This window comes from Rhodnius prolixus, unplaced genomic scaffold (genome assembly GCF_049639745.1).
Source record: "Rhodnius prolixus isolate KJV_2025 unplaced genomic scaffold, Rpr scaffold_9, whole genome shotgun sequence".
Classification (NCBI taxonomy): domain Eukaryota; kingdom Metazoa; phylum Arthropoda; class Insecta; order Hemiptera; family Reduviidae; genus Rhodnius; species Rhodnius prolixus.
In genome coordinates this window covers 29,203,586-29,231,256 of record NW_027411604.1, presented here as the reverse complement: position 1 = coordinate 29,231,256, position 27,671 = coordinate 29,203,586, and the positions used below count along the sequence as shown (strand labels likewise).

The 27,671-nt window shown below is 32.6% G+C and overlaps 1 protein-coding gene across 1 annotated transcript in view; it reads right to left on the bottom strand.

Annotated features, from left to right (window-relative positions):
• Positions 1 to 22,774: 22,774 nt before the first annotated feature.
• LOC141453935 (fatty acid synthase-like) overlaps positions 22,775 to 27,671 on the bottom strand; it is a 30,278-nt gene continuing 25,381 nt past the window's right edge. Inside the window, exons 26-33 of the mRNA XM_074127564.1 lie at positions 27,512 to 27,623; positions 26,621 to 26,756; positions 26,113 to 26,371; positions 25,198 to 25,478; positions 24,864 to 25,082; positions 24,307 to 24,534; positions 23,551 to 23,700; positions 22,775 to 23,418 (exon numbers count right to left, since the gene is read on the bottom strand). Coding sequence (XP_073983665.1) covers positions 23,359 to 23,418; positions 23,551 to 23,700; positions 24,307 to 24,534; positions 24,864 to 25,082; positions 25,198 to 25,478; positions 26,113 to 26,371; positions 26,621 to 26,756; positions 27,512 to 27,623 — 1,445 coding nt within the window. The 3' untranslated portion in view covers positions 22,775 to 23,358. The remainder of the gene's footprint in view (positions 23,419 to 23,550; positions 23,701 to 24,306; positions 24,535 to 24,863; positions 25,083 to 25,197; positions 25,479 to 26,112; positions 26,372 to 26,620; positions 26,757 to 27,511; positions 27,624 to 27,671) is intronic.

Sequence of the window (27,671 nt, the reverse complement as noted above, 5' to 3'; positions counted from 1 at the left end):
AGAGCATCATCTAGTAGAGTGGAAAATATGTTGACCCGTAGATTGCAGAGGATTGAGAGGCTGTTTCAGCTGAAGAAAATGGATGAAATGAGGAGGCTAGGTAAGGAAAACAGAATAAAAGAAGAACGAGGAGATATAGGAGAGTTGTGGATTGAAAAGAACCATTGATTTAGCGAGCCTTCTTTAGTCTTAACACGCAACCTTTAGTTCTTCAAACGCCTTCAGAAAATTAGCGCAAAAGGTCGCTTATAACTACTTCATAAAAAGGTGCTTTTCACAGTCACTTAAAACAAAGGTTTTAATGAACTACATTAGGTTATATAGTTCATTATAATTTTAAAATGCTATAAGTCCTTATCTAGTACGTTGATTATTAAGTAAATTATACAGTACGACACTTTGTACTTTAGCTGTGACCGTTTTAGTGCTTTTTTTACGTTCAATAAAATTATTGAAAATTAATGTTTATCTTTAAAAGAAAAACAGGAAAAATATTTTTATAAAATACAATTTTTTTGTTTTTAAGTAAACTAATATTAAACAAAACTTTAGTTTACTTTGGAATTTTCGCCAAGTTTCTGTTGTGCATAACTCATAAAAGAGAAACCATTTTGTACGTTGATTTAGTTTCTTCCAAATCTATATTATTTTTTGTAAAATCTAATGAAACTCAGACAATCACAATTTGACTCCTTAAATAGGCTTAGATCATACACATTACTATTGTAAAACAAACTCTCTTAGAACTAACTTCAATTGTTTGGAAATTATATTCATATCCGCTCATAATAGTTGAAAAGAACGATTAGAAGTCTGAAAGAATGAACCCAATTACTGGTGATTAAAAAGCAGAAAACAGAAAAAAATTAAGTTTAGGTAATTATCCATTAGGCTTTCAGTTAAATGAGCAATAAGCGGCATAACTTAGAAATGGGTGATTCCAGTAAAGTTCTCCGGAAAAGTCAGTAATAAGAATTTCAGGGGGCCTCTTATGACTTAACTTTAACTTTCTTTACTGGCTTGCTTACGAACGTAAGTCGGTAAGTGAAATGTAATGGAAAAATAGTTGTTTCTGGAACAAAAATACCCAATGAATAATGATGAATCTAACATTTCAGGCTTAATGTGCTTTAAATAAAAATTAACTCTGTACTGGAAAAACTGAAACATAAGTTATATTATGACTAGCGTTAGAAGAGGCAGTTTATTGTTGTAAACTTAGCTCATTCGCTGTTCTTCCAATCGTGATTATGGCTTAATTTGATGAGTCCGATGGCTTTCGGCTAACTCCAGTGATAAGCCGCGCTTTTATCACTCAATCATTTTCAACTAAAAAACTTTTAAAATGTAAATGCTCTGTCACGAGTCATTTCCAAAAACAGTTTCCTTTATATTTCAGTCAGAAATATGACAATTTGTATTTAGACATTTTTCTTAAATAAAATTTTACCAAAAGTTCCATTTCAGTGAGACATCTTGCAACAAGTTCTCCAAACCTTATTTAACGTCCATGATACATGGTAAGTTTGATATTTAGAGGTTAGGAGAAGTTTTACTGATGCAAAAAAAAAAAAACTTGAAGATTCAACTCGATTGCAGTTTACCCAAATAAAACAATCACGCTTCAGCAATGCTTGCTCTTCATCGTTCTTTAGAGTTCATTGTGGTACCGTAGGCGATTTCTTAATGGAAAATCAGGCTGTACGTGCTGACTATACTTTGGGCATTAGTGTGGATATTCGAGATAAAAAAATCTTCAATGTACGGACCGTTTGGTGGACTGTAATATCTATGTAGCCTGGATATTCTGTAACGCTGCAAACTTCCTAAATTGTCATCTGACAATCTACTGAGTCTGAAAAAAAGATAGGTATATTATATAAAACCGTAATATAGATTGATAACTTGAAGTTAATTTACAGGAATGGAATTCTTGAAAGTAAGACTAAATTATGGCATTGTTCAAAGAATAACCTTCATCATAATGAATATCTAATACTTAATAAATTCATGGTCGCGCGATGTATCGCTAGCTGGCATAATTAGTGCTCTATTAGTTAAAATCTAAAATGAGAGCGAACCTTGTTTGAACAATATTATTACAAATAACGGTGGAATGTTGTTGATTTATATTTTAACTAAAATATTTCCTCGCGGTGTAAGGTCTGCAGCGGTGTGTAAACTGTGTTATGAAACTTATCTGTAACCCAAATAAAAAGATATCTACAATAAAAAACATTAATATCACAAAAATTGTGATAAGATATAAATGTAACGTGATGTTATATATATATATTTAACATCGTCAACAGTTCCTTTGCTTGATTACCTTCGTACACAATTAAGTTTTAAGTACACGTTAGTACAACATAAAAAAAAACTGGTTGTTTTAAGTAGAAACTGTTGAGGCAAAAATAAATAATATGTTTTTAATCTTTCATATCAATTCTGTTTTGTTTCCAGTTCACAAAATATAGATTATTATTTGTAAAATGCTGTCATTTTTACTGAATTAGAACCTGAATGTGGGAAGCCTAAAATTTCAGTTCTCTTGAGATATTCTTTTAGAGTGAAACAAAAAAGCCTGCTTTTTTTTACCTTACAATTTACAGTCATCAAATAGACCTGTGTCTTGCTTCAACAGAAATCTATGTGACCTGGGGCAAGAATCTTTAGAGCTAGATTCGCAGATGCCGCAATAACGAATCCCTTGTTGTCAATATTACCTGTCGAACAGTTTTCTTTAATACTGGTTATTAAAATAGTCCACTTGTGTATATTACTTGAGAAATATTAACTTGAATATTTGTTCTTTGTTTTGAACGATTTAAAGCCAACGAAATTCATTCAACGTTGGTATATAAGAAGCTTGCTCCTTTATCTTCAATCTACTGACGGTCTTAATGGCCAAGTAATTGGTCTTTTTTTGCAATATTGATCACGTAAAGAGTAAATGAAGTTTATTACTCATTTATTTCAGTTTTCTTTTATTAATATAAATTATAAAGATTTTAATTTATATTAAATTAGAGTTTTTGTCTTCTTCCTTTACCTTTACCAGCGAAGAAATGGAAGGCTAAATTTAAAGAGATCGCACTTCTTTTGAAGATAAGCCTAAGAAAGGACAGCCTAAAACTGCAAAATACTGATGAAAACATTGTGATTCTGCGCGATAAAGTATTTGACGATTAACCCATTAAGCGTTTTTGAGATAGTTTACCCAAAGGCATTCAAAAGAATGGGCAATTTGACGCATTTGTTAAATAATGACTCAAACATTATGTTTATTTATACGTCATAGCTTGATTCTCACCCATCATCAGGAGGTTGGGGAGCCGAAAATTTTACTCCATTTGCAAGGAGAAATTATTTTTAATTTGTAACGAGTGTTTGTATCTCACGCCGCTCTATTTCAAGACAATAAAACATCTGAAACCCTATTACGGCTTTCACAGACTCCGATTTCCTTAGTTCTATGCGGTAATATTCTGCAATTCTTGAATAAACTCTGAATTTTAGCTTTATGTAATTCATCTTAACAATAAATAAGAGGCCGCTTTCCTGAAAAACCCTTTTAAAATCAATTTTCTAGGGGAAAAAAAGTTTGAAACCAATTTGACAAGTTCTTGAATGAATTTAACGCACATTTAGTTTAAAGGGTTCACCTTGATTGGGTTTTGGAAACAATTTGTTTCAATCACGATAATCTCTCATTAAGAAAGCAAATGAAGTTAAATGTATCAAACGGTGAACAAAATTGAATGATTTGGAACAATACATAAATAGATACGAAACCTAAACATTTCAAAAGTAATTCTTGTTTTACAAGTCTCAAAACTTTATGGGAACATCAAATTCTTTATTAATTCTATTATTTAATTTTTATTATTACTTATTATTTAATTTTACGCTCCTACTTGGCTGATCGACATTTTAAAGTTCGAATGGGCTCCGAATATTCTCCTGTTAAACCTATTTCCGCCGGAGTTCCACAAGGCAGCATCCTTGGTCCCATCCTTTACACTGTATACACTGCTGATATTCCTACTCACCCAAACACCTTAATCACTACTTATGCTGACGATACTGCCATCCTCTCTACCCACTCAGAACCATTCGAAACCTCAAAATTCCTTCAAGAGCACCACAACCTAATTTAAAGCTGGTGCACCCATTGGCGCATAAAAATTAATGAAAGCAAGAGCGTTCAAGTAACTTTCACGTTCAGGCGTCAAACGTGCCCCAGTGTTTTCATTCTCAACAATCCCATCCCTACCTCGAATGTAGTACGCTACCTGGGTTTCTACTTGGACAGTAGACTCACGTGGAATCCACACACGAGACTCAAACGACTACAACTAAACCAAAGGTACGGTCAACTAAGACGCATGATGGGACCTAAATCTAAATTAACCACACCTAATAAACTAACTCTCTACAAGACGTTACTTAAACCCATCTGGACTTACGGATCAGAGCTGTGGGGCTCAACTAAACCTTCCAATATCTCCCGCATCCAATCCTTCCAATCAAAAGTCCTCCGCCGAATTGTAAATGCTCCCTATTATGTCACTAACATCATCCTTCACAAAGACCTAAATATTCCTTTTGTCACTGAAACAATCCATTCACGATTCCTCAATTTCCACAAAAGCCTATCCTGTCATCCCAATCCAACAGCTCAATCTCTTTCCTCATCATCCCATCCTGATAATCCCCCACGTCGTCTGAAACGACGTTGGCCTCGTGATCTCCTAACCTAGACCTTTCCACAACTAGAATTCCCGAGAGTGTCAGCACTGGCTGATTTCTCTCTACCTGCGTCCTTACGGTTGCGGTGTGCGTCGGCTATGCCGGGCAGTTTTCGCATCCTATACTGCACTTCTACTATTAACAATTTGCCTGGTGTATATTTATTTTTATACAGGTAGCAAATAGAAAAAAAAAAAAAAAAATTCTATTAAATAAATTAAAATAATAAGTTCTTTCTGGCGTGACTTAACTTCTAACATTCAACAATATCAATCAAAATCAATTGTGCCCCACAAGTAATCAGAACAACATATTTTGCCTGTTCTGAATACTTTCTATAAGAATTTATTAAATCTTCTAAACCTTCCAAAGGAACTAACGTATACAAAGTACAATCTACGCAAAATAAGCTTTGAAAGATTTTACAGCTACACATTGCATCTATATCATAGTTAACAAAGAGAATTGTATGTTTCCCTTATAGAAATCATCACATAAATCTTCTACAAACATTGTACTATTTGATGGAAACGGTCCCTTTTCAAAATCACATCAGGAGTACATAAATTTTGATAAAAGCTCGCAAGAATAATGTGAAAATCAATTCTGACCTTAGGTTTGCCCATCATTGCTTTTCTTGGTTTATAGTTAAAAAACAATAACTACACTGGTAGCACTGAGATGTTACAACTGTCGAACATTTTCCAATTATAAAGTTATAGAAAATTACTTCTCATTAAAATTATAAATTTTTTGTCATTTTTATTCGAAGCTATCTCAAATTAAAATGAATAAACAAATATTCTTTACCGGATATAAACAAATACTGGGTGGCCTGAAAGGAAAAAAAAATATCCCTCCTTTAATTCAAGCGATAAAACCTTAACTTCCAGCTAACAAAGTAGGAGTCGTGGACGAGTAAAATCAAGACTCCTGTAACATCAATCAAACAAAGTTCAGCTTCACTTGGAACCCACCATTAATTCTAAATAACATTAAACTGAATTCATGTAAATTGTGAGTTTTACAAAGTGGGACGACTTGTAAAAACTTAATGATTAATATATTCTTTAGTAAAAATGTAAGAGTTTTAATTATTTATTTCTTCATCATTTCAACATCATAAAAGAGTCTTTTTTTTTGGTACCTTTGGTTTAGAAAGATAATTTGTTTAAGACTACATATCTTACGTTCTGATTTGACTCTCAGTGCATGAAGTTAAGTAACCCTTTGTTCAAGAAGCAGGATATCTTGTACACCCCTCTACAATCAACACATATATTGGCTGCAGCAATTTCTCTCTTAAAGTGGATCTTGCAGCGGCTGATGAAGATACAATTATTTGGGTTCAGCCTATACGACATGCGCTTTAGTTCGCACCGTACCATTGATGAATAGCTCGCCCGCCCGGCGGTTTTGAGTAGCTAATGATGTGTAGGATAGGACCTAAAATAGCCTTCAGTTTCTCAAAAAGCCCTTGGACTACTCTATCTTTGCTTTAAAATTGTGTCTCCTGCATTTCTTTCAAATTTTAGATATTCTTTTATAAATTTTTAGTGCTGCACGAGACCGAGACGAGGCGAGATTTTATGCAGTCTCGATCTCGGTCTCGGTCTCGGTCTCGTCGAGATATCTCGGTCTCGGTTTTTTTGAATTTTTGTTTAAGTATTAAAAGCGGTTTGCTATTAATAATCTTTTCAAAAAATGTTATTATTTTCTAATCATTATTTTAATTTATATATTGGTAATCTCTTTAACAAAAACTTACAGTTTAAAATGTTAAGTATAAGGGTTGATTAAACGCCAAAAGGTACACATTAATTTATATATTGGTAATGAAAATGTGTGTAAAAGAAGACAACTACTTACACTTCAATGCATCATATGTTACTATTACTGTTATATATCTTTATATAATTTCAAAAAGATGTTAAAAACGTGCCAAATGAAAGACCCAAATAACATATCTGCCTGCTATGACAAGTCGATTCGTGAAATATAAAATACACCTCCCAACAAACTTCCCGCTCCATTAGTTATGGCTGTTGGTGAAGATAAAGAATCTGATGATTCACCTTTTGACGACGACGACGACTGCATCAATATTTTTGCACCATTTGCTCAAAAATCAGCAAATATCACCGAAGCATGGAAGACAGAAATAATTAATTACACCAAATTAGACCAAGCACCAGTAGACGTTGACATTTTAGAATGGTGGAAAACACTTGAGAATTCCTTCAAAAATTTGTCTAGAATGGCGAAAGATATTTTTAGTATCTGTGCAACTTCAGTGCCATCGGAAAGATTATTTTCGCAAGCTGCGATGATAATTACCAATAGAAGATCTTCTCTAACTTCTGACTCAGTAAAAGCACTTTTATGTATCAATGCTTGGGCAAAGCGTATCTTAAAAACGAAAATTTGTGGCAATATTTTTTAGGTGCATAGATAGTTTTTTTTTTCAAATTCATTAATTCACTAATTCTAAAATATAATTCAAATAATATCTAAGTTCAAAGTATTAGATTATTAATAGAGAAATTTACTAAATTGAATAACAATGATATGAATAGTGAAATTTAGTGAATTTATGTAAAAATTAGGTAATTCGAAGGGGGCCGCCACGGTAGCCGAGCGGTGCGAGACCTGCGAAGCTAATGTGTATTGTGGTACTGGGTTCGATTCCCGGTCTTAGGCCTTGGATTTTATTTAATGGTTAATATGAGAAATTTACAGTAAAGTATGTTTGCTAGTCGCCTCCGTCCGCGACACCTAATTGGTAGTTGGACGTAAAGCCCCCACTTTACTTTACGTAAAGCGTAAAATAGGCGATTACTTTACTTTGCTTACTTTACGTATGTAATTAGAAGTCAAATAGATGTAGTAATATTGAACATATATAATAAAATCGTATCTTTTAATAATTAATTCAATACCCGTAATGATTATTTATTAATAAAGAACACAATTTTATAACTTTGTAGCTAAAAATTAATATTTGAAAAACCGAGACGAGACCGAGATTTCTCGACGAGATATATATCATGTCTCGATCTCGGTCTCGGTCTCGGTTGCTCAACTCTCGTTTCTCGTGCAGTACTATAAATTTTTTGTTTTTTTTTGCATGGATTTTAGTGCCTAAAATAAACTTATTTCCGATGAATATTTGATCTAGAAAATTTGACACAATTATCATTCTTCTTCTTAATGCCCTAAATAGATACACAAAATTAAATATTTTCCTTTTTTTCTCCACTAAAAGTAGTGGGGGTAGAGCAGAAAAAAATACCTTAGAAATAACAGGTAATGTACTAAATAGCAGGTGGACTGTAGTGGGGGCAAAAAGCTGATAAACAAAACTGCTTCAAACACCTGCACCTATTTCATTTCGTCGCATCACTTAGATGCAGTTAACATTAGTGTGAACTTGTTTTTTATATGTATATGTATATATACTTTTTTTTTTTTATTATAATTACTAAGTTTTGTATCTATTTTCACATAATCAGTAATAAAATAGCATCAATAAATTCTTTAGATTTCATTCAAGGTAAGCGCACTAATTAGTTATCAAAATTTATTATTTAAATAATTGTGCTTTCAATGAACGGTAAACTATCTTATATTGAAATTTTACATAAAATATTTCTTCTTAAGTTTTGTTGAGAGTGGATCTCTTAAAAACTTCTACAGTAACAATGCAAAACTTAATTGAACAATCAATAGTTACTTTCGAAGAAATTTTATAACCTCAACTATAAAAAAATAATTTATTTATAGTTTTATTGAGCAAAAGAAAAAGGATTGAACAAATGACAAATTGTAATGAAAGTAGACATAAATTGCGTAATAGAATGAATATATAGCTGGTTGCTTTGTAGCTATTCTTATCACCTGTCTATGGCTGATTCTTAAGCATATTGGCAACGTTGTTATTTTCTTCTTTTTTTTATCTCCACTTTGTCATAAGTAATTTAAAACAATTATTATATAATTATTGTTAGGCGACCAAAATGGCGTTTTTTTCCAATATTTGAATTGCCAGCTATTCTAGGAAAATGTGTTATAAGTACGTATTATCATGTTACGAGGGACAACATATTGGTGCCCAACCTTAAATATTGTAGCTGCTTTGCTCATAGTTTTTTTTCTTCCATTTTATTTAAGTTATCAAGAAAATGTGCATTTATTGGAAGTAAATTCTCATTTTTACTTTTTTTTTTTATCTCTCCTTTTAAGAAAATAAATGCAATCGGGTAGAATTTCTACTTAGAGTTTTTAAAGAAATATTCCTTTTTACGGAAAAAGTGGTTTTTGCGAAGTAATAATTCTATGTAAACATAAAAGATGACTCGAAAATGACGAAAACAGAATATCTCGCTTTGATAGACCATTTGAATTTTTTCATTATTTTAAGATCTTTTTTTTTTTTGAGACGGTAATCACTCAATTGGACAATTTTTGTTTGCTTTGTATTTTAGAAATTGGCACGTCATGGATGAAAGACGTTATACTTAATATTGATATTAAAAAGTCTTTACTCACACTTTTAATTGCACCATTAATAAGGTGTACTTATTTCTCTTCATATTCTACTAAATTGTACTCAAAATGGTCGTACTTATCAATAATATTGACAATTATAAGATTTCCATTCAGTAATATTGATTTTACTGCAGTGAAATTAACATCCAGCCATTCACTCCACTGTGATTGGCTATAGCAAAAACGTTAGAACCGCTTAAGTCCTCCGGCTAGATGACTTCTTTAGATGCTGCGAACCTTTGCTCCCCTAAACGAACTTTCTGGATTCGGCAGTGGACTTCTAGCGTTTCAATTTTTTAAATATGCTAGTACTAAAATTATTTTCTTACTAGAGAGCTCAAAATATGTAGCTTTTAGGCTGAGACAGTCTGAACTGATCACTCATGAGACTTTGTCTTACTACAATTCTCAAGTTTCTACGTTATAGATTGTTATTATTTTTCATTTTTGAGATATTTAAGAAAGAAATACCATTAAACCATTTTCAAAATCCAATTTTTCAGGTTCTGGGTAACCAATTGGGTGGGGGGGGGATTCACGGTGAAAACTCAAATTTCGAAAATTTAAATTTTTTGAGAAATTTTGCTTAACTAGAAAAAGGAAGTATAAAATGGTTAAAAATGGTCTGTTCCGGTCTCCCCCTACCGGCTGGAAGTTGAAATTCTGACAATGCTTTTTAGTTTCCCTTAGTGTTATCTTGTTTAGAGAACCATACCTGTTCTGTTGTAGCCTTCCCGAGAATCTCCAAAATATCTGCTTTCTTCGGATGAAGTTTCCAATAATAGTGACGACCTTTAGGAGTATACTCTCATACGTCCAGGAAGTGTCGTATCTTCTTCTCTCTGACGAACCTACACAGGCTCCCTAATTGACAGTCCTGTGAGATGCATATGTTCGCCCTACAAGAATACTGTGATCGTCCGAATGGTCTCCTAACCTAGTTGGAACAGATTGAGCAAATAATTGAACTTCTTCGCCTGCTTCTAGTCTGGGATATCACCAACTACTATCCGCGCATTCACGCTTTGTTGGCCTTTCTAATGCTGTCATTTTGCTAGCTAGAAGGTACACCGTTGGGAACTTCCAGGACCAGGCGACTGTCGCCTGATGACGCTTTTTTCTGAATGACTGAGCTCCCAGACTAAAGCTGATAAGCTGCACGAATGTCTGAAAAAAACTATGATAATGAACTTAAATATTCTTTTTGTATAAACTCAGTAGTACAAATGTACTAGCTCTGTCTGAAAAGCAGGTACCACTTACTTAAATATTCTTCTTTTATAAACTCAGCAATGCAAATGTACTAGCCCTGTCTGAAAACAGATACACCTTACTTAAATATTCTTCTATTATAAACTCAGCAATGCAAATATACTAGCTCTTTCTGAAAAACAGATACCCCTTTTCATAGGTTTCAAGATAATATCCGATTTACCGGCACCTGTCTTGAAACCATCTCATAGTGCTTAATAATCAATAAGCTTAATGCAATTAATTATTAATGTTTGTTCACAGCTTAAAAAAGATTATGTTGCCCAAATAGTTGATTGTTCTATCATAAACAAACTCATTAAGAAAAGGATTTACCTTATGCCACAAATGAGACGATTATTTTTAAACTGAAGTAAACAAACCAAACGTCACCTCGGAAAAAAAATCTAGATGCGTCTCTGCGACTGGCGATAACAGTAGCCAGTTACTTGTAAAATCTGTTTTTCTTCGTGAAAATTAAGCAATAATTGAATTTGAAGTTTTTAATTTTTAGAAAGTACATTACATGATTCTTTTCTGGTTAGATTCTCCATTCTTAATGTTTGGTTTTGGATATATACACCTTGGGCAATAACGCCGCAGAAATATTTTTCATTATTGTTCCGAAAATAGGAATCGAATACTAGAAGACCCTGCAATCTTTGGCGCGGAAATATATTCCAGAGCATTGTACAAAAAACTTAATATCTGTGTAGATCGGAATTATTATGAAACTGTATTGAATCTTGAAAAAGTAGTTTAGCGAAACTTTTTGATCTCCAGCTGTATTCTATAATAGTTTGTTACGTCATTAGAAATAATAACCATTAAAGTACGTGCCGACGCATTAAATCTTGTTGAGATGTAATAAAAATTTAAAACTTCTTTGGCAAATTGTACGATTTTAAATTGCCTGCCTAGAAAGGAAGTTCGAGACACGCTCTAGCTCTGATCGTATTCGAAGCCAAGATTCCTCTATTAGTGCCAATCTAACTGGTAATAATTATTCTCAATTCACGTTACTGACACCTCTGTTGACCAGACAACATGGCAGGAATTGACATTTACTTTGTCCGTCTTACATTGGCTGACACTCCCATATGTTCTATGCTGTACCCAGCAGCTTTACAGCATTACATTATCCTTTATCTCCGTGTTTAATTTATTATGATGTCCTTTAATTAAAAGAATGTATATATATATATATATATATATATATATATAAATTAACTTTTTTATTGCTAAAATATTTTTGTTATATAACAAAAATAAATATGTACAAAATAACCAGACGTTTTTTAAATAATTGCTATCGTAATTTAGAGGATTTCCTTTGTTATCTTTCATACATTTAATTATATGTACATCTACATAATAATGTGCGTTTCAAGTTATAATGTCTCCTTAATAAGAGTTTTTTAAAAAAATTGAAGATTACATTAATTTTTTATTATTTTCTGCTAATAAAATAATGATAATATTTGAAGATGTACTTTTGCTTTAAAAGAAGTATTGCGTCTTAGGCTAATTTGTGAAATTTAATTTTTACCAGTTGCATAAACTGCATATGCAATATTGTATGCCTTATGTCCTGGTTAATTTTTAACGAAATTATTTGCCATTCATTCATGTCATTGACATTCATTTCTCTCAAAAAATTCATATCGTGTTCACAATTTGAAAATTTCCTCCATACTCTTTGATTAGAAGATTGTTCGCTTTTACAGTTCATGAAAATGCCTACGTTCAGCGTCCCTGGTCTCTATGGGTGCTGTCACTCCAATGTTTAGACGCAGATTAATGAAAAGTCTTTAAATGTACTTGAAAATCGACTTATATGCATGCAACGTCAAAATTGCGTGCATTGTTTTCAAGTAGAGCAATAGTTTCGTACAGATCACACTATAGAGGGAGCTTCTTATGAAGTCTATCGTCCTTCGGCACGCCTATACGATTGGCACAATTTGAAGGAAGAATCCTCTATTAGTAATTCATGGAATGCTATAAGTTTTCTGATTATGTTTTTTCTATTCTATAAATCAGTAATTTGTGTGTGAAAAGATAAAGGTTAAATATTGCTACTTAATTCTGCAGTGATGTTCTCTACTTAAAATAGTTGATGATGAAGACACAATGAAAACATTTGTTTTTAACAACATTTTCGTTGGATGAAAAAGTATGTCATTCATTTAAAAAATGTACCTTCTGTTTCCCATCTTTAGAATAAAACAAGTCCAGATACAATCCAAATTCATACGGTAAAACCACGAGGTTTTCAATAATGTGCTTTAGATATCAACAATCTTCGACAAAACCTGCTTTAACCATTTTTTTTGGTGCTTTGGAGGTCTCAGGCTCTACTTTAGAATAGCTTATTCCCTAAATTCCATTTAAACTTTTCACCTTTTTTAGACGCGTGGAAGATTTCGTAGCATTGAATAGTGTTTGTAGTCAAGAAGACCTCAATAATGGCGATTATCTTCTTGAAATTCTCCCTCTGTATATATTTTATCAAAACGTTCCCCACTACTCCATTCCACTTGACCCTTAAACATTTAATACAGTATTTAAGGTTACAGCATCACATCTCCCACCCTACATCTCCCAAAACAAAAATGTTTTGTTATCTTCTTTTTTTTATTTTGTAAGTATTTCAAATATAATATATATTTATAAATCTCCAAATCAATTTTGAAGTACTTTCAATTCTTTTTATCAATCAATTGTCTTATCAAGTTTTACTTTCGTCAAATCCATACATAAGTAACCTTCATAATATTTTTACAGAAATCTTCTTAACTTACTAACGTCTACTTAACTACGAGGGTCGTTTGAAAAGTCCGTGCAAAAATAAAAACTACTTAATTTTTTGGGGTAAACCTTTTTTATTTTTCAACATAGTCTCCTTTTAGGCTTATACACTTCGTCCAACGCTGCTCTAGTTTGTTGATCCCTTCCGAATAATAGGATTTGTCCAAGTCTGAAAAATAGCCATTCGTTTCTGCAATCACCTCCTCGTTTGAATAAAATCTTTTTCCCGCCAGCCATTTCTTCATATTGGGGAACAAATAGTAGTCCGAGGGAGCCAAGTCTGGAGAATAGGGGGGATGTGAAACGAGTGGAACCCTATTTCCATTAATTTTGCGACCACAACTGCTGAGGTGTGAGCTGGTGCGTTGTTGTGATGGAAAAGGACTTTTTTGTGGGCCAATCGTGGGCGTTTTTCTTGCAGCTCGGTTTTCAAACGGTCCAATAACGATGAATAATATGCACCTGTAATAGTTTTACCCTTTTCCAGATAGTCGATGAGGATTATTCCTTGCGAATCCCAAAAGACAATCGCTATAATCTTTCCGGCCGAAGGAACGATCGTCGCCTTTTTTGGCGCAGATTCCTCCTTGGTAACCCATTGTTTAGATTGTTCTTTGGTCTCAGGAGTGTAGTGATGTATCCATGTTTCATCCACAGTGACGAAACGACGCTTAAAGTCCTGCGGATTCTTCTGGAACAGCTGCAAACCGTCCTTGCAACACTTCACACGATTTCGTTTTTGGTCAAGCGTGAGCAATCGCGGCACCCATCTTGCGGATAGCTTTGTCATGTCCAAATGTTGATGCAAAATTTTATGTACCCGTTCATTCGAGATGCCCACAGCACTAGCAATCTCACGCACCTTCACTCTTCTGTCATCCATCACCATATCATGGATTTTATCAATGATTTCTGGAGTAGTAACCTCAACAGGGCGTCCAGAACGTTCAGCGTCACTTGTGCCCATATGGCCACTCCGAAAATTTTGAAACCACTTATAAACTGTTCTAATCGAAGGTGCAGAGTCACCATAATGTTTATCAAGCTTCTCTTTAGTCTCCTGAGGCGTCTTGCCTTTCATAAAGTAGTGTTTAATCAACACACGAAATTCTTTTTCGTCCTTTTTTTTGAAAATCACTCGACTTCCTCGATTCAAACGAATGCCAAACACAAAGAAATAGACCGATCTGGCTGAAACTTGGTGTGTGCTCTTCCAAGAGATGCTACTAACTAAACATAACCTCGATACGCGCCAGTAGTGCTATCTCTCTGACTTTGCACGGACTTTTCAAACGACCCTCGTAATATCTATTGTCAATAAATTCTGATGAAGGTACGTAGTGAAATGAAGGAAGGTGCGTAATGAGATCGGTCCCCTAAAACAAATTTTTGTCAAGCCATTGCCGATAAAGCTTCATCGTAATTTAAGGTCTGCTTCGTAAGTTTGCTCCAATTTCAAACAGATTTTTGGTATAGTGCTTTAATATATCAGAATAACAGTTTGAAGTGGTGTAAAAAATCATCGCAACTCGCCATATAAAATACTAGAGTAAGGTATCGCGAAAAGCAGAAGCGAAGCTAAGGACTGGATTTGCAAAATAAAAAGTTCAAGTTGAATGAGATGGAAAACATTAGAGAGGCCTTTCTTTTACTCACAGTTTTGTTGATCCATTTAGAAATCTCCAACGAAACCTAAAAAAAAACTTTTTCAGTCAGTGATGATAACTAAAACTGCAACTTTTTGCTTGTTTCGTCCAGAGTTTTTCGAAGATCCACTATAATGATCTTCTTTAAAAAGAATGTCTAAAGTGAATGGAACAAATCTTACTTTCATCCAAAAGAAAGAAAGATTATGATCAGTTTCAGTCATTTATATCAGTACCTCGGAGGTACACAACACTATGTCACATTTTACATTTTTTACAGGAGAGCAAATGAAAGAGTTTTTTCTTACTTGTAAGCCCATGGGAGTATTTTCTTTAAATTTTTGGTCAATAATAAGTAAAATATATGCACGTTAACAGATGGTTGTGTAATAAAAAATAATAATTTTGTATTTGAAACATTAAACAAAATGGACTTAGTGTAGTTTACCTCCGGAATACTGATATATTTTATGTATTTTTTTATCAACCTTTTTGATCTGGGGACTAGATCATCTTCAGGGCTTTTGATTTTTAACGATTCTAAGATTTGTGCAGAAAAGATGAACAATAATTTTACTTCTAAAACTATAACATTCTTTAGAGAAATCTCTTTTAGAGATTTTGAACAGCAGTTCTTTATTGAAGGCTTCTTGTTGTCATTGGCAACTGGTGTGCTCTCACTTTCAGCTTCTGAACATCATTCTCTCTTTATAGACAACACTTTCCTTCATTGCTCAGTGAGCATCATGGCTCCTAGGAAGGGAAAATCTAAGAATATCCAGCCTGGCTTTGAGTGTTCTATTTTATTTACAATTTTTTCCTTTTTTGTACTTTTACAAAATTTTCTCCAAACAGATCAACATTTTTTTTGGGGGAGGAGAGGAGGAGGGACTATTGCAATGTTAAGCTTCCGTTAGAAGAGCTACTTCAAACTTTAAGCTCTTTTCTTCGTATTTGTAAGTTCATTTTTTATCAAGCATCTTGGGAAACTTAACAATTTGAAGGAAAGTAGTTTAAAGCGCCTAGTGTTTTTTTTTTTACAAACAATTTTTTGAGTTTTTGAAATGTGTTCCCACCGATTTTCTATAAACTTGGAATATGAAAGGTTCTAGGGAATCTGAATTAGGTTTTACTAAAACTATAAATTGCCTAAGAGATTCTACAGGGTGTATACGGAGGAGTGGTCGAAATCCCAGTTTTCTGCATTTGCACCTCTTTGTTCGGGGTAGGGTTTTATTAAAAACCAAAAAAATCCATATGATCTTGAAGCTCAATAAATGCGCAACTTTTTCTGAAATTATGTGACTCCTTGATTCATTAATCATTGAAAAAATGCAATTGAAAATTTTAACAAAAATAATCGAAAACGAAATTTGTAGATATTCAAGTAAAAATTTCATTGTTATAAGAATCGTTTTGAGGCTCTGTACCAAGCAAATTTATAGGAAATTTAATGCTCTTTCGTATGGAATAAGCAGATTTGTTGTAGGATAAAGGATAGAAAAGTTACGGCCGTTTTTATGGTGAAAAACGCGAGTATGGTCGGAAAAGTTAATAATGCAAATATCTAGGACACTATTGAGAATCGGGCCAAAGTGAATAGAATATTTTTTGTTGCATTTGAGCTGCTGAATCACTTCCCAAAGTTTCGACCACTCTTCCGTATATACCCTGTATACAGTTAGACCAATTATTTGTATTTTAAGGCAAAGTTCAGCATTTCATGATCTTCTATTATGTATGCAGCATTTTTTTTTTTTGATCGATTATTTATGTTTAGGTTTATATTTATTTATGCTTTAATAATCATATATTGACACTTTATAATGTAATTATTAATAAAAAGAAAAGTACTCGATAAATTTTTTTGAAAATTAAACACAAAAAGATTACGATTATATGCACAATCAATCACACCAAAAAACAAACTGAAATTTCACTTATTAACGAAGGAAAAAAACTTAAATAATGCAGAGCGATACGACACTCACAGTGGCTCGCACCAAACTCCGTGCAAGCCGTATACGCTTTTGTTTTGTTTTCAATTCGTAAAGTTTGTATTTATTTTCAATAAAGTGTCTTATTATTATTACTTTATAATGTATTGTGGTACAGCGTTTAATTCTCCAACTTGGATTTAGATTTTATTAGTTTTATATGAAATGTAAGTAATGTTTATTAGCTACCAGCCTACGTTCACGACTTAAAGCCGTCCTGAAAGAATAGCCAATACTTATGTATACATACATTATAAATATTGTAATACGATAAGTTAGTTTGTAAATTGAAATTAATACTTTAAAAAGCAGATCTTGTTGCAAAAGAAGCTGAATGATTGGAAATCTACTTTGAATGGAAGCTAAAGGAGAAGATTTGGGACATGCATGATGAAGAGAGCTATCCGTCGACAGTACAGAACAGTTCCACTGTCATGGAGTTGCTCTCTTTATTTACATGCCCTCCTTCATCAGGACCTACTGCACCCTCACTAGGAATTACAGGTATAAGAATGCAATTTGATATTTAACATCAAGTGTTTATACTCTAAGTTATGGATATTTTTCTCCTAATCGCCAATTGTTTACAAACATTTTGACTTATTAGTCCGCCAATTATTCTTTCAAGTATAGGAATAGTATTGTGCGATTTATAAATAGCTGAGTTAATTTTTATTAGCAATTCCCAGAATGTAAAATTGCACATTGTACCAAATTGTAGGGAAGTTACTCCCAATCATCCTAAAAATGCCATCCTACTTGCTAGACAGAATAATTCATTGATCAACTTGCATTTTCAACACTAATCCCAGAAAAGCGAGAACTCAGAACCAATAAAATGGTACTCTTGTTAGATAAGTATCTTCAATCTCGGAATTTAAGCAATACATTCCTTTCTCGTTCCTTTTTAAGAAAAGATCCACACATTATAATGAATGTTATATATTATGATATAATACATTCTGATATCTCTCCTTATTCAATAAATACAATTAATCGAGTTATTCTAGAATCTAGGCAATGTTTCAAATGCAAGTTGTAGACTAACATGAGTACAACAAAGATACAAAATTTTAAGTGATAATTGAAAAAATAAAACAGCAATCCCTTCAGTAAAGTTTTACATTTTACAATTAACATTTTACATTTTGATTTCACATCAAAGTTTGCAGTGGGGTCCTACCAGGTGGGAACAAATCATAATATAAAGTTTTACTTTCATGCTGTTTTTAGATTTTAAAAATTTTAAAAAACAATCTCAGACATTCATCATTTTCTAAAAACAACGTTTCACACTTAAAGCCCCTTTAAAGCGGTAAAAAAGCTGCAAAACTATAAAAAGATTTCGAAAATTATGAAAAAGAATGGGAAGGCATTGATACTACTTGGATTGCTTAGGCCTGACTAAAAAATTAAGAGAGATAGGCATAATCCTAAAGCTTGGACCAGAGTGTCTTCTAACCTAAAGATTCATCACATCGAGTTATAGTTTAAATCTTCGATTACTGAAATTTGACATGAGAATTTTGGTTTGGCCTAACCAGTCTTTGAAGAAATACTAATTTTCTATTATTCAAAGAGGGATAACTATCCGTCAAAACGAGATGTACACGCCTTACACGAGCAGAGGCGGAGTAGTTTGACTAAATCAGGGAACAGCTTAAACTGAAAGACGTCAATTCCTCGTTTAGTGTCACTCATTTTCTTAAATCTCATTCTCGTCTGGTAATCTGATGGAAACTATGGTAGAAGATGGTTTACCAAATCTAATCTGTTGTTGCGGATTGTTCTGATTATCAAAATAAAAGAATCGAACTGTAACCTCTTCTAAAAGAAAGGATTCGGTAGCTTTTGGGAACGTATACCGATACTTTGTGTTGTTTAGAGGGACACGCTTAATTCACTTGAAACTGTATTGCTGGTACACTTTCAGCTTCATATTTCATCCTCTAATTCTTGCACATCAGACTCAAGCAACACGTATTGAAATATAACCATTTATCTTTGCTTATAAATTCTGAAAACAGTACAGCAATGCGCACAAAATTACGATCTTGGAACTCAGCCATTTTAAAACCGCTTTAATCTTATAAAAAGCCGATACAAGCTCAATCTGAAATTAAATCGAGTACCTAACAGAAATTTTTGAAAAAACACTGGTACGAAGTACGTTAAATTTAATTCTTTTGTTACATCATAAAAAATAGTAGGGAACTGTAAAAATTGTCGGCTAAATTTCATTGAATTCATTTCTGCTGTAATGAATACTTTTTAATATTTTATAATTTGATAAAACGAAATGGAAAAATACCTTTTCCTTTATTTGTACGGTTTTAAGTTCTAAAAAACGCAAAGTGTATTAGAGAAATAGAGTTGTTAACATGTTACGAATTTCTGTTGACGCCATTGGTTAGGTAATGGCGCGGCAGTACATAATAAAACGATGTTAATGAGAATAACCAAGGACACCGCTCCAATATTGCTTTTCTCTAGCACAATTCTACTAATAACTATATATTTCACTTACTCAACCTTAATTTCTGCTAAAAATGATATATTTTTAAATTTAAAAAAAACTTCTTAATTTATCGTTAAAAAGTATTTTTTCTCTCCCAAACTTTTTAAGAGGGAATTTCATCGAAAATATTATGCTTGTGGTTGCTCTTATTGGTCTGTGAACAGAATGTCTGTTTGCTTGATTATCGTAGATACCTCGCATGGTTATTCCGTTTGGGTCAAGTTTTCTAAATCTTACATAAAACATTTGGTAAGAAACAACCACAGGTCCTTCAACATTCACACTTTTATGGGACAAATTTTCTTCCCATTTCTTTTCAAACAAAACAATTGAATTAAGTTCAGACATAAAACAAATGTTCTCAACACCATTTTAAACAGTACTTGACTCTTTTAACGATTGTTACAAACCTTGAGATCAATTGATAGAGACAAATTTCTATGAAAGTAGGAAAGTTTTTTGTTCTATCCCGAACATCTATCCTGCAGTGAACTATTGAAGAATCGTGCTAAATCCCAGATAACTTGTTGAATTTACAAAGCCTACATAACTCAGATTTGTAGCCCGTGCTGCACAATAGACCAAAAGAAATGCTTAATTACCTCAAGCAGAACATTTCGCTATCCTTTATTCGATTATTCCCTCAACTTAAAACCTTAAACTTAAATATTATTGACAACAACTCATCGTATAGACTAGAACCACAATAAGATTGGCTCGTTTGTAAAGAAATGTAAAAAAAAAAAATCTTTACCACATTTTGTTGATCTAGTAGACTTTTATAAATATCTAACAATTTTTCATCTTCCGCTAAGAATCTGTAGTGCCCCGTGATGGACCTTCAGTCTAGAAATATATATTCTGAGTTCTAATCATTTTAAAATTACGTTCATCTTCTGGAAGTATTAGTGTTTTACTTATTTTCGACAGTACTTTAAGCTCCGTTTAATTCCGTTGAATAATTCAAAACTGAAAATTTTATGCGATCGCCTATTAATTGAGGAACGGAAGAATAATAATACCAGTCACCTTGTTCTTTAAATATTCCTTGAGTAGTTTTGAGTGACTCATAACCCTTTTACATCCCTTACCCAAAAAAACCCTAGGAGTCCTGTACACACAGAGGTAGCCTTTATGTAAGATATCCGTTAGCATCAAATCTCCCAACATTCTCCTGACTCCCTAATGCTAGAATTTAATCTTCTGCAAAAGTTACTTCATACATTTGAGCGGAATAAAATCACCACATTTTAGAGGTACACCTATCACTGCCTAATGTACTAACCTAACAAAACGAATGAATAAGTTTATTTATACTAATGTACACTTTCATTTTTTTTTTTTTTAACTGTATTTCTTTATAAGAAGTAATGTTTTGTTTGGTAGATTGTGTAATTATGTATTTATATTGAACAATGGATGGTTATAAAAGTAATGTAAAGAAATTATGAATTACAGTCTGAACGTGAGTGATACAATAAAAAGTTTTATGACGCTTGTCTAATTCTTTACTTAACTATCCTAAATGATAAGAACTTTGATAAGAAGTATGATAAGGTTTCAACTTTTTCTTTAATTTAAATGTCATACTATTTAGAAACATTTTAATAATTAGACTTGCGTATTCTCCGTTGAAGACTAAATTGTAGAATGTCGAAGAAATATTTTTAATTGTGTTCTTCTTCTCTCTAATCTTATCATACCCTTCTCCCACCTATAAATAGTACATCTTTTGTTGTAGACCAAGCAAATAAAGGAAAATAAAGGTAATTTCTGTTATAGACCTTTGCTCAGTTTGTACACATTATCAAATTACTTTACATCCAAGTCATAGACAAACATGATTTAATCGCCTTCGTGATTTCTGGAGTTCCAATTTCAAATCAGCTTTTTCTCGTTGAAGAATATCAGTTTAAGGTAGCTGGCAGTGCAAAGAGAAGTACAACAAATATAGAAGTGACAAAACTGGTAGGATGATGCACATGAATGTCCTCAAAATAATCTAAAATACGCAATATTTTCTGCAGTTTTGCTACCTCAAATAATGATAGCAGTAGACAAAATATAATGTTTGTCATTAATATAGTTCAGAAGGCAATGAAAAATAAATTATTTGACATTTAAGGGCTCAAGCTAAGTTCACAAACCCACAAAAATAGCTAAACTGCTTTAATTATGCAAATAATACCATTTGAGACACTTTATCGCAAGAAAATAAATTAATAATGAAGAACAGATTTGTGACAGATTCTCCCCTCTCAAACTGGACTTTCTTCCCAATATTGTCAGTTATTTGAAAGCAAGTTATTAACAAGAACACAAACTTTTTAAAATTATTCAACGGAGACCTATGAAATCGCATATAATAATGTATAATTACAGAGCATAAGTTGTGTACATACCAGGGTATAATTAACAATTAGGTATAAATTTTAGTAGGCCGGATCTGATAAATAAGATTTGGCCAAAGTTTCAGCTAGTAATATAAATTGTCTATTGGCATGTAACTTGAGGCTTGATGCTTGGTGTGTACCCAAAAATGCTTGAAACTGCTAGTTATCCTATTATTATTGATTGAAATCTAATTTAAACTCGCGTTTAACAACATTGTGCCTTCAGTTTCATTTGTTTTAAAGAAAAGCTATTCATTTACGAGATAATATAAAAGTTATTGATGATAAATTTTAGTAGAATTAAGCTACAAATATATACAGAGGGTTCATTTTAAGAAGCCTCAAATGCATTTCATGTTTAGACGGTTGATCTGAGAAAAAAATCCCCACGCCAGATTAGCCAGGAAGTTATCAACTGCTCTCTGTATCTGAGGAGGCACTTTTGAAGGCACAGTATATGCTGCACAAGCTGCGTAAAGTGCATTATTTGATAAATTAAGGAATAAGTTTGATCCTTTAAATGAAAGTAATTGATCACTTAAATATGTGGCAGGAGGTTTCCAATTTTTTTGGTAATTAAACGCAACTCACCCAAAATTACCAAATAATTATTAAACCTTCTTGTTTGTAACAGATGTAAAATTAATTTTTAGCCATTTTGTCTATGCTTGAGAACATCTAAAGCTCTTAACATTTTATTTTTCTTAGAAAATCACTCGGAAAACTACTTATTTCCTGATATTAAGAAAAATACCTGCTTTACTGCCTTGGCAATATTTTCAGAAGAAAGGGGATGAAAAAATACATAAAAATGACCTATCACGTGCACTTCTTTCTCTTTGATAACAAGGTAAAAAAATTGAAATATGATTAATAAATATTAATTTTACTTTTGTTCACAAGGCTTCCAATTTTAGTTGCTAGATAAGTCTACAGCACAGGGCAAGAAAGCTTACTAAATTGCATTTACCCGCGATCTAGCGAGTATTTGTAGAACTAACGTCAATAGTTTAAACGAGCACCACCACTAGACTGCTTAAGAATACACTTCTTTAATAAAAATAATTTAATTTTAGCAAATTAATTTCTACCTTGCGGGAAGTGTGTGCTTAAAACACCAAAAACTACTTTTATAGGTTTAAGTCAACCCTTACTTAGAAGCTAGATGGTAGTAGTTTAATGAACGAATTTGTATTAATTCATTATTATTTTTGTTTACTTTGCATTAAAAATAATTTAGAGGTTTGATGTCTCTAATAATAACCTTAAGTACAATAAGCTACAAAAATATCAGAAAAAAAGAAGAAATTTAAAAAATATTTATATTCAGATAAATTTCAAATTTTTCAAAATATTTTCATTAAATCTCATAATAACATTTTCTAAGCAAAAGACTAAATTTTTTGGAAGGTGCTGTTGCTCATTAGCTTTCATCCTTATTTTTATTTCAGTTTATATTCCTCGCGAATTGTGCCGGCTTTGATGATCTTATATGGGTAGATCTGAAAAAAAGGATGAGAAAAAAAAATCTTCAAAAGAAAATTTTAACATGTTTGCACCAATCGTGAATGATGCTTGCAATCATAATAACATTTCGCAAGTTTATTTGAATTACGTACTGCTAAAATACTTACTCCGAGAGTGTCAATTTCCATTTCTCTCGCAGCGGTTTTATGATCATATGGAATGTGGTAATTAACTTTGTTAGCGAATTCAGGATCTTCCAACATTTCCCGATGATCGCTTGAATCTAAAATATTAATAATTGGAGACACTGCACAACACTGCAAAAACAAACAGAAAAATCTAAAACACCATTCATAAAAGAGAAAAATTGCTTCTATCTGTCTTCTGAACAGATTTTATGCTAGCTCTATGGATGGCTGCGTAAATTGTCAAGTATGAGTGTGTGTTTGTGTTGACCTTTAGAGCATAAAAGCCATGAGACGAAAGACCGCATAACCCAAGAGGTCATTAGAATGACTCCACTTTGCAGCCAATATGTCTTTTAAAAGAGGACTGACAGTCCTGCATAATTAAGGCGCTGCGTTAATGGGTGCAAGCCTCAGACCAAAATGATGGAAAATTTCATTAAGCTGTTCTCGCCTAACTTTTCTATTGATCAAAGGCTTTGCGGCTACTCGGATAGTGACCTTTTTTTTTTTTATAAGTGACTGCAGACAAGCCTCATAAGGGCGTAGTCTGAGTAGGTTATACCAAGATGCAGCAGTGCAAGATTAGGTCAGTGCCTACGAAGAGTGGTCCATACGAAGAAGAAAAACTGTTATCAAGTTCTCTTGAGGAACCTCTTTTCACACTCTCAACATGCAGGTCTGGAGCTAGTGCCTGTGTGTACCACAATAACCCTCTAGAAAAAGTAAAACACATACCTGTGTAATTATGTCATCTTGAGCTGAGTCCTTCGTATGATAGACAATACATTTTCCATGAAACAGTCCATCATCAACAGTATATGCAAAGGTAGAAGATAAGTATTTCCTTAAGTTATTTAATGCATTACTAATCTCTTTTCTATTAGGTTCTTCTTGAACAGAACTTTTGACCGCAAAGTTAACCTTTTCATTCCAATCTGATAACTGCGACATTTGTTGCTTAATCTGCAAGCGGCAATAAATATAAATACATAACTTTGAAGTTAAATGGTAATGATCTTTAACGAGTTTAATTTTTCTAATTGTACAGGACATAAAATTACTGCAACGGAATTTTAACAAAAAACGTTATCAGATTATGTAGGCATTTGACTTGTTTTTATTTTCTGTTTATCCTCTGAATTTCGCTTTTATTCTCTTTAGAATATAGGAAATTAAAAGTGGCTGAACTTCCTCTTTTGACAGAAAACCAGAGCATCATCTTTTGTGACATGTCATTTTATTGAATGGCAATCACAATAAATGTAAATATTTTAAGGAAATCAGTTACTTACCTTGAATGGTAGTTTGATATATTTATTAATAAGATTATCGTCGCCCAACTGAAGAACTGCAGAGGCCCAGTTTTGAACAGAATTTGGAGAACTGTTCAACAATACAAGTAGCACTAGTTTACCATCATTTTCTAGATATTTTGCTAAATTGAAAGCTACAGCACTGCCCCAGTCATTGGCTATTATTGTGAATACATTGAAATTGAACCGCTTCAAGTCCTATAAATACAAATAACTTGTGGAATTGTTAATATATACTTATGTATAGATTACAACTTCTGATTCCATTTTAATCTCAATAAATATGATAAAGAATTTATCATAAAAAATTTACTTCAAACAGATCTTTAGCAATGGTATCTATGTCTTCTACAACAAGAGGTAACCTCGCCTCAAACGTAGAATAAAACAGTCTAGAAGTTAAGTTATTCATTTCATTTGGCTTCAAACTGGGAATAACAAATATCGGATCTACTTCTCTATTATACTTATGTGGCGCACACTTAGTCACTGTTTCTACGAAACAGGCTTTTGGCAGTAATTTCTTGTATAGAGCCAGTAGTTCGGTCATGTCGTCCGGGAGCCTGCTCTGACAGGTAGCAAGTATATCGTATTCTGTAAATTTAATAAGAATATTGTCAACTTTTATTTGTTTGATTGAAAGCTAAGTACTAGTGAAATTATGAAACTACAAAATAAATGTAAAAATAATAAAAATAAGGTTTTTAGAAAGGACTGAAAGTGCCGCTTCAGATTTTAAACGATGCTAGGCACTTGCATATTTTTGAAAATCAATGTTTTCATAGAAATGTTTTAGGGAACTGGGCCACCTCATTTCCTTCAACAGTAACTTTCTGTTACACCATAAAAAAAAATTTAGTAAACTTTTTTAAAATTGACGCAGTGTGTGTGCAATTAAAAGTTTGAAGAAAATATTTATTATTTACCATCGATAACGGAAAGTTGTAAGAGCATTCACATCAATTTTTGGCTACAGTGCTACGCAATCACTATTTGTCTTTGTTGATTTGCTTGTTTCTCATAGCAATCAACCAGCATATCAATGATTTATGTTTGCTGTTACATTAAGTGATTAACTCAATAGAGAACACTCGCATTAACTTTTTCCAAGTAGTAATTGAAAGATATATAGAGCAAAATTTACAAACTAACATAATTTAAAGCTACATCACCGTTCTGAATGTAACGATAAAAATATCATAGGATTATTTGAAATGAGTTTTTTTACTTGTATTTTCATTTCTGACATCTTCACATAAGATTATCACACTGTCATCACTACATTTGCAGGCGAGACGATCTAGTTCTGGCAGTATTGTCTGCGCCTTCAATAACTGCAGATTGCAAGAAATAGCAAGTGCAGGAATGTTGTTTTTACTTCTTAATTCACAAACTGCTTCTCCACCACTTCCAATGCATATCAGACTTATGTTAATGTTTATCTCTTTCAAGATGATGTTCAAGTTATGGACATTTTCTCCTGGTATCTTAAAAGAAAAAAAAATGTAACATTAGTTTAGCTATGTAACATTAATTTAAAAATAAGATTTTAGGAAGTGAAGAGGGAAAAAAACTGCGTTTGTGAAGTATTGTCAGGTCAAAGAGGAGGCTTATGGAATCTTTTGCTAACTTTTACTGTGTTCTAATTTAAAAAACGACCGTCTAATTTGTAACATATATAATTTGTTGAATACTTTTTGCTCTTAAGTCTAATTTATAAAACAAATGCATCTTACCTTTCCTAATAAAAATACACTAGAGATTTCTTTCTGAGAATTTACTTTTGATAATAAAGTTTTTACACCTTTATAATGTTTCTTCGGAAAGAAGGTAACATTAGCAGAAGGATATTTATTCAAAATGCTGAGTAACCTACAAATAAAATGTAATATGAAATGTTAATTAACGATAAATTATAATGGTATAATTTTTTTGGAAATCATTATCATCTTCTAATTCTCTAGTTTTTCAAACGTGCGAAAGTGTGTATGGTGCTAACATGGTCTCATTTAAAAGAATTATATAAGGAAAGACACCTTTATAGTTTGTTCCGGGGAGAGCAATCAAATTTTTCTTTACAAATGTGTGCAGAAAAAACGCAGAAGAAATGTACTTTCTAAAGAGATTTATTTTTCCACATAGAGCCTGAAGGCAACATTGCAAACGGTTGGTTCTAGCTGAGAGGATTGGCTGGTATTGACGAGTTCTTTAGCATAATTTTTCTGTTTCAACTCGGAGGCGGAAAGGTAAGTGTATTGCCAGGTGGTTTAGTGAGAGAGAAGAAAACTATCGTTCATAATCTTGGGCATCTGCCTCAATGATCGTCTACTTTTTGATATGTTCTGCTAACTGTTGAGCAACCGACAACTGATGTCATCACCTACACCACTCACAAGTTCTGAAAATCAGGGTAAGCCTGGATTCTGAAGTTAAACTGGTGAACATCACACATCGAATTTCATAAAAGAATTATTATCTTTTTATTAATTTATTTTTTTTAAACGAATTAGTCTAGATAACACAAATATGGAACTTATTACTTATTTAAGCAAGTAATCAGGAAAAGAACCTAAACAATACTTATTACTAAAATATTTTACTTAACGGTAACAAAGCTAAATAATTACCTTTGCAAACTTGAGCCAACTAAATTTCGAAGTTCGGTAAGCATATAAACATTTCTAGCACCTCTATGTAACATCCAATTTAGTAAATCTAGCCAAAAACTGTGTTCATCGCCTAAGAACAATTATTTTTTTTGACAAATACAAATTTATTGTATTATAT